Here is an 8,863-nt window from a genome sequence, read left to right on the forward strand (position 1 = left end):
AGTTGTAATTGCAGCTAAACGCCCCTTAAAATAGAATTTTGCTTGGTTGCGCTCATGTATTAAAATCATTGACATTTAAAAAAGATTCTTTCGATTTAAAATAGTTTGTATTATACACATTTACATTATGTAAGAATTCATTGCGCATATGTAGACAATTTCAACTTCAGAGATACTCAGACTCAGACTCAACTGCGCTGCATGTGATATGATCATTGCAATGCTTTTTTCTGCTGTGTACTTAGCACAAAAAAATATCTTTAAAGTATTCTCAGTAAATGTAATACTTTCATATGTGCACAATTTTGGCTAAATATGTTTAACAAAAATACTTACAGCATTGATTTGTAATATTATTTCTAATTTTATTCCATTTGACTTCATTTTTTTATCTTCTAAATATTATGTTTTCTGAATATATCAGAGCAATTCTTACAAGTACTCTCTTATAGGCATCCTAAACTTCTTGAATAAGCACTGTTTTTTCAGTAAAATCTTTATATAAACAATTTATCTAGATAAATTAAATAAAATAGATGGAGGCCAACAAATATTGTTAGAAAAATACTGTCTTTTTTACTTCAGCATATTTTTTTCTTCTATAATTATTAACACATATTACTTTATTAGCCCGAAACAAATACAAAATAGTTAACTTTATTATTAATATTAAAATAATATGAAAAAAATTTTTGTTGTTGTAGTTCACTACTGTTCGAAGAACCTCTTTATTAATATTTATTATATTAATAATAATATTTTAAGTACTATTATGTATAAAAAGTATCTGCAATTGATTAATAAAACAAAACTGTCATATAAAGTTTGTTTTGTCGCCTTCAGACGAGAAGTAATTGAGCACAATACAACTATGCTTATGCATGATCCCACTATCCATGCATTTTTTATGGGCGGTTTTATGATATCCAATAATTCCCTTAAAGAATTTTCAGTTATGGTTACAATTGACTCGAAATGGCTTCCAGGAAGTAGTAAAGAACAAACAAAAGCTTGCTGAGTGTCAGGTACGTGTTTGCTCGATCATATACGTCTTTTGTGCCATCGCAGAGCACTTAATAGTATAATTGCAAAAATGATGTAAACACACTAAGTAACATATCGCACTTAAATCCCGCATAATAACACAATATAATATTATTAATGAACAAGAAAAAATTGTAATATCATACGCTCTTCTGAAATCAGAATGTATTACTTTTTGAAATATTTAAAAAATTTTTTATCACAAGTTAAAACATTTTCAAAAAAGTAATTCTTGCAGTTTTTAAAGAAATGTTTTTCTTTGGTAGAACATAGCTGATGTTCCTGATAGATTATTTGATTCATGGTCTTATTCTCGCTGTTATACGAACTCAAACATTAACTGTCCATGACACTGTTTCCATTGTTAAAGTGTTGTATTTGGCCTTTCTATAGTCATGTCTTCCATACATAATCTGCATTCTAATATTTTTAACCGCACTTTTTGCTGCTTCAAAAAGCATTGATCAGTTATCACTGCAATCATTCTTTTTAAAACTGTTCTTTATAGATCTATTCAGATTCTCAGAGAATTTCGAGAAGAGTTTGGTGGAGCTGTATTCATCCCCGTTTGATCATTTATAATTGGCATAATTGGCATATTGGCATAATTGGCATATAATTGATATAGTTCTATTTATGCAGGGTTTTAAAGTGATACCCAGACTTAACTCCATCGCATATAGTAAGTAAGATAGTCTACTGACAAGATTGCTATAAGTTAATATAGATGCATTCTTTAATTTTTTTTATTTAAACATATATTTTTTAGTTACCTTCAACTTTTAAAATTTTAATATAAAGAGTTAACTAGAACATCCACTATACTATTATTTAGTTGTCATAAAAACCTAATAATACCTATTCCTATGGTCTTCCTTGTAAAGACATTTACACGGCGCTTGCAACAATGTTGTGTTAACGCACTTTGAAGCACCCAGTCCAAAAATACACCTTAATTACACACTCTCGGCACTCATAGAACAAAACGTTTTGCAGTAAGCTTCATGCTTCATCTCCTTGCAACAAAGTGCCTATAAAGCACGTATTCCTTTGTTTCTAAACCACCGGCCTCTTGCAATGGGCCGCGCTGCGAAAATGACAGCGAACGACTGCAACTGCAACAAAAAATGTTGCAATTACAGCGCTTTTCCATAAATAAAAGCCAAGCCTTTGCTTGCCAAACTGAAGCATTCCAGATTCCGACTCATATGAATACTTTTTGAATTTTTCCCCGTAGGTATGTGCTTAGCTCCTGCTTTGAATAGCTGCTAAGTTGCTACCAGCGCAATAACCATTCTTGACATTCTAAGGACTTTGTGTTTCTGCTTGCATTGTTGCAGCGATTTTATCCTGCGTAGACTGCGGCTTTGTCTCTTGAAACTTTGAAGCTTTTGACCGGCTCCTCGCTGTCGTTTTTATTGCCGCTGTTATTTTTATTTTAATTGCTTGTGACGCGGCGGTATGTTGCTACGAGTATAAACATAAGTGAAACACTGAGAATTTATGAGTGCATATGTTTTTGTTGTAATTTTATTTTCTATAAAATATATTTAAAAACAATTTTAAATTTTAATAAACGGTTTATGGTGTAGCCAGTCACTTCACTCTTAGACATTCGCTACGACAATTTAATTTCATATGACTACCTATATATCCATCCTTAATGTTATCTGCTATGAATTGTCTTTAAAATGTTCTTAAAACGATTATCCCCGATTCAGTTTAATTCTTTACTCTCCAATAAATACTTTAATAACATATAACGTCGATTTATCTTCCTGTGCCACCAACAAAGCGTAAACTCACTCGTACTTGGTGCTTATGAATTCCGCTTATGAATCGAATTTTAAAAGTAATTGCACAGATACATAGCTTAAATTTCCTATGCACATTTTCTATATTAAATGCAAACTAATAACTTTAAACTGCAGTTGATGAGTCGATAATTATCTATTGGCTACAATTTCTTCCATAATCGAATTCGTATCAGTTAATACCATGAAGACTACGGAAAATCATCAACTGCAATTAATAAGACTCGCATCGTTGCTTTACATATTGTAATAAACGTGTATTAAATTTTTATATAAAAAACAAAATAAAAACTTTAAAATAAAATACTTAACATATACCAGCAATAAATAAGAAGAAAAGTTTTTATATGTCAGCCTCTTGAATTGAAAGGTAAAATGTCTTATAATAATTACATAGATTTGCATGAGAAATAAGCTCTAAATACACTTAACTGAATTGAGTCATTGCTTACTAATCTGGAGTTATATTACTCATAACATATACCTATTAGGTTTTTTTTATCCTAATGTATACACAGAGTAAATGTCTTATGCATACATGTAATCCTTCATATTCCCTACATATAAAAATGTTATATTAGAATAATATGATACATATAAATATACAGGGTGTGTGTTAGGAATTACATTAAAATACCTTAAGTCAAAATTACCTCAATACAGTAGACTCAAAACTGTCACCAAACTGTTTGGCAGAACTCCATCCGTAGTTTCATTATTAAATTAAAGAGTAGTCAGGTATCTAGTAAAGCCCTACTTACTTTTATCTTGCTAATATGCTTTATTTCTTTATTTTGCCTTAACAGTGGGGTTTTAGTTTTTTTGTTTTAAGATATCAGAGATTACATTTTAACTTGCTCTTTTCTAATCTATTGTATTAATCTATATTAATCGAAGAGATTATACAGATTAAATTATTTAATAGATTGTTCTTTTCTAATCTATCATTCCAATCTATATTAATCTATTAGATTAATATAGACCTCACGGGGACCTCACTATGGTTAGTCTCATCCTAATCAAACAGAGGACATTCAGCCGTTTAAATGAGTGCTAGATTGCCTTTCGTTAGAGAGTTCATAATATCATATGACATATGACATTAGCATTAGCTCAACTAGGCGCTTTTTAACCCAGAGCAAAGTCAGAGAACTACAAATAATATGAGTAGATGTTGTATACCCTTTTAAACAGGAATAATATTCCAACAAATCGGATAAATTCATTTAAATATTTACTTAGTCCAGATCAAAGCCGGAAAGTTATAAAGAATGTGACGAGAAGCTTCACCTCCTTTTAACAAAGAATAAATATTGTGTCATATTAGACAGATTAATCTCAATATTTATGTTAATGTTATAGAGTTTAGAGTATGTTTACTGCTACCGGCACAGTAAATGTTAATGATTTAGATATAAGACTAAGTACAGTTCTTCAGAATGATATCTAAATTTTATAATCACTGTTTCAAACTCTAAATATGCTACAATATTCATTAATTCTAAAGACATTTCATATAACATGTTGTTATTTATTACTCATGTGCTTAATTTCTTCTATATAATTATTATATATCTAAAATCTTTTTTTTTAGTATTGATCTGCTTTTTCAATTTATTTTCTAGTGGGAAAATATAGTACCATATTCATTATCGCTGAACTAATACCATTCCATTGCATTGTGGCAATACAAATGCTTCTAAATAGATCATTTCTATTTTGTTTGCTTACCTCTACCATTATTATATTAAATTAATTTTTAAATCTTCATACGGATGCTGTAGTCTATTTTAAATTTATTAAAAAATTATTCTCATGAATCCGCCCTGACTGACCACCAAAGAACAATTTTATGCAAAATCTCGTGGCAACACCTCATACGAGTTTGCGCATATCCGCAATAAAACTTGCATCTAGAATGCTTGATTTTTGTATTTTATTTACCAATTCAATATGCATTTATGATATACTATTTATTCTTTTATTATTATTTATACTCTCAGACAATAACCACAATAATAAGTTTGGTTGGCTTTGATTTAGCATTCCCTAACGTTCTGATCATCTTAAATTCTACAAGTGAATTTTCTACCTACCATCACTTGCAGTGGGTTGTTGGTAATTATTATGTACCATGTGGCGTAGGAACATGTAGTACGTTCGCATCTACATCACTTCATTGCTTTCTGAACCAGGTTGTAATTGTTGTAATTGCGCTTTTCCACGGTCGTTTTACAATCTTCACAGCCACGGCGATTGGTAATTTACTAGCAATTGCATTAAGTGCTCGTTCGGTATTTCGCGGTTGCCTTTGCTCCTTTCGTTTGATTGCTATCACTGCTGTTTAATTTCTAAGGGTCATCCCTTCGAGCTTAAGGATACTTCGCGGATAATCCAACTTCAAGAAAGACTTTGTGCTTGCCTCCAAGCCAGCAATTGTTTACATTGCCTACGTACTCGTATTCATAATTTACTTAGATTGAAATCGAAATTAATGTGTTACTGTGTTATCGATGTCTGTACTTATTTTGCTCGTTTGTATCTGGAATCGAAATTATATATTTACACTAGATTTATACGCTCTATAATTTTCGATTGAATAAACCAATTACAAAACGCATTGCAGTTGAACCGGTTGGAAAGCAATTATGAGAGAAAAATGAAATGCAGTGCACATCAACTGTTGGTTTTTAAGGGTTTCAGTTGAGGAACCCTTAAATAACTTAATATATGTTTTCTATAATAAATTTAGCTATACGGAGTACACTTACCTAGTGTATTAGTGAAAATCGTTTTTTGTCTGAATTAAACAAATCGGAGTATTGATATATATTATATATAGAAGGTTTACTAAGCGGTTGAATTAGTGCTATTGGTCAATAGTAAAACTGAAACTTCGAAGTCATTTCAATATTTAACTGTCATGAGAATATAATCAAGGTTTAAACTGTCAGAAACCATCGATCTATCAATTTTTTTGGTTTATAAGTCATTTGAAGTTGACGTCTCGGTGTATTTTTGGAAATAGAAGCGATTAAGCATATTGTAGTGGTTTAATTCTTTTGTGGGTTATATAAAGCCTACTTAAATTGGTCTTTTAAGTAATATATATATCTCTGTTGCTATATCCAGTAAAAAGTCATGTTTCTATGGTTTTAAAAACTTTATTAAATATATATTCTTTGCCAATTAAAAGGTGGTATAGACTCATATAGAAAGATAACAAAGTCATGAAACATTTGGAAATTGCATGAATCGAAAAAGAATTTTGAATTTAGTTTGTTCTTATGTAGGAGACATTTATTTCTCCGGGCAAGCCATTTGAAACAGGAATTGAATTATAGTGCGAGTAGGGCGTCCGGTCATTCTATTTTTGAGCAGATATGGCAAAGTTCCATGCTGCGTAAGCAGTCCAACACCTCGTGTGTCTAGGTGGGCCCAGTCAACGCATGGCACAAGTTCCTATTAAGCATAAAAAATAATTTTTATAGAGTTCATAATATTTAGTGAATAAATCTTACATGTAATACAGCTGCTGCTAGGCAACCAGAAGCTGGACCTTTTCCATTATTAGTAATATCAACGCTATTACTCTCTGCAAAAATATTTTTAATAAATCAATATCAGTACAATATACAATATTATAGTTACTTGTCACAAGCTTTTTATAATATTTCCACAGTGGAAATCGCCACATCCTGTCACCTGAGAGCGAACCGGCCTTCTCGAATTGTTTCCATATATAATTAGAGTTAGAAAATACTGCAGTTGCTCCACCACCCAAACCTTTTACTACACCAGTACTTAAAGTTGCAACATCCACTACAAGGCGGGGTTTATAAGCAACCTGAGCATATATAAGTGGATCGGCCATCACAACAACACCGGCCTTATCAATATCCTGTTTAGGAGAAGCAAATTTTTGAGGTATTTTTAAAGTAAATTTCAAATGATTTATTTTTATATTCAGAATACATACACGAATACCCATTGTTTTTTTATTTAATAAAGTTATAACGTCACCGGGTTTTACTGCCATGCCTGAGGGCATATTCTCACACACTGGTAAAATACCAGTAACATTAATTGGCAATGACAGAGCTGCTGCTGCGCGTATTGCAGCTATGACTGTTGCAGCACCAGCCATAGAACCACGATATTGATCCATGCGCAAAGCTTTGCGCAAAGAGAGACCACCACTAATATTTATATTATATGTTGTGTTATAAGAACTTGTAAGGAACATTATGGTATTACCTATTAAATGTTATGCCCTTGCCTAGCAGCAGTATGGGTTTATCCTCTGGTGATGTTCCACAGTAAGAAACTTCAAGTAACACTGGTGGTTCACACGAACCTTTTGCAATTGCTAAAAACGAATTTAAGTTCACTTGTTCAATCCATTCCATTGTACGAATTTCAACAGAGACTCCGCAAGGACACAATGCATCTACTGCAGCCTGTGCTAAAGCAGTGGGTGTCATTTGATTTGCTGGAGTATCGGTTAAACGTCGCGCTAAATTTTGTGCTTCCGCCTTAAATAAACCACGAGTCCAAGCATCAACATCTGGAGAATCATATAATTCTAGCTTTGGAAGAGGTATGCGATGTTTTGGACGTTTAAAATCGGAATATCGATACATAGCTAAGGCGGCACCTTCTGCTGCTTGTTCGGGATAATCTAGGGAGTCCATAAATATTTCAGAACAACCCTGATATTGTAAACTACGTGCACCTATACCAGCAGCTACACGAGCATTTTCCTACAAAATTACGTTTACGAATTATTCTAATATTTTAAAAAATGACTATTTTAATTATAAATATCAAAAACTTTATTAATCTAATAATATTTACTCATGGATTGCAAAATTATTTTCTAACTCACCATTCCTTCATCAATCACTTCCATTTCATTGTATCCAACACCATCGTTACCGGCGCCAACTACAGCTACAGATCGATATTCGGGGTCTAAATTATTAAAAACTTTTCCTTTGCCTAGTGCACCTGTTATACTCCATCTGTGTTTAATATATATATGTTATATTGGAATACTTGCTTCAATTTATATTCTCTCAACTTACTCTCTTATCAATTCCGTGAGTTTGCCCTGTACGCGATCATCAAATTTTTCGCCACTGGTTGTTAATTTAGGGACCTTGTCGTCATCTTTAATGTACACACCAATAACAAGTCCTTTCTAGAGAAATTTGATCATTTAAATAAAAATATGTATGATGATTAAAATTTTATATTAAGATCCACTTGCCGTTATTCGCCTGTCATCATGAGAAATATTTCTCCGTGTAAACTGTGTATTAAAATTAGAAGATGAGCACAGTACAGGTGTGAAATATTTTTGAAAATGATATTGCCTAATTGATTGCATTCTATAAAATATACAAATGCGATTATTTCACTGGATTCCAAATTGAAAATATGGATTTAATAAGTCCGATCTACAAATTATTTAAAAGCATAAATTCGAATAAATTTATTTATTTTTTTTTTTTGAAATGTCATAGAAAATATTTAATTTTAAAAATTCAATGAATGATTTTTAAATATTTTGTATATAAAACTAAATTTAGTCATATACCAGATGGTTTATATCCAAACTCACCGTCACTCTTAGGGTAAGGATTTAACGCAGTGAAATGGGGTTAGCATATCTTCGTAAATAATTCAAAGATGAAATGTAACATGGATGAAGCAATCTATATCAGATTGTTACTCAATCGCGGAAACGAATGTCTGTTGTCAATAGATTGTAATTTTCTTAAACAATAGAGCTGTTATCCTAACTCTATCCATCCACAGTACAAAATCAGAGCTAGCGAAGTAATGCAAAATTAACCTGAAATCTATGAGTGACCAATCTTATTGATTTGGATTGATTTGTAAGCCAAAAAATACAAGGGAATAAGATAACGCATAAATTACGCAGAAACATACTCTGCAAAAAAAAACAAATACTGATCTCAATAAAAGTTGTCCAAGTA

The 8,863-nt window shown here is 31.6% G+C and overlaps 1 protein-coding gene across 1 annotated transcript in view; it reads right to left on the minus strand.

Moving 5' to 3' along the window:
* Positions 1–6,025: 6,025 nt before the first annotated feature.
* Positions 6,026–8,863, minus strand: part of LOC119667145 (cytosol aminopeptidase-like) — a 3,935-nt gene continuing 1,097 nt past the window's right edge. The window contains exons 2-8 of the mRNA XM_038076433.1: positions 7,946–8,061; positions 7,747–7,882; positions 7,116–7,621; positions 6,838–7,057; positions 6,510–6,759; positions 6,380–6,453; positions 6,026–6,320 (exon numbers count right to left, since the gene is read on the minus strand). Coding sequence (XP_037932361.1) covers positions 6,159–6,320; positions 6,380–6,453; positions 6,510–6,759; positions 6,838–7,057; positions 7,116–7,621; positions 7,747–7,882; positions 7,946–8,061 — 1,464 coding nt within the window. The 3' untranslated portion in view covers positions 6,026–6,158. The remainder of the gene's footprint in view (positions 6,321–6,379; positions 6,454–6,509; positions 6,760–6,837; positions 7,058–7,115; positions 7,622–7,746; positions 7,883–7,945; positions 8,062–8,863) is intronic.

Source organism: Teleopsis dalmanni, chromosome 1 (genome assembly GCF_002237135.1).
Source record: "Teleopsis dalmanni isolate 2A chromosome 1, ASM223713v2, whole genome shotgun sequence".
NCBI lineage: Eukaryota > Metazoa > Arthropoda > Insecta > Diptera > Diopsidae > Teleopsis > Teleopsis dalmanni.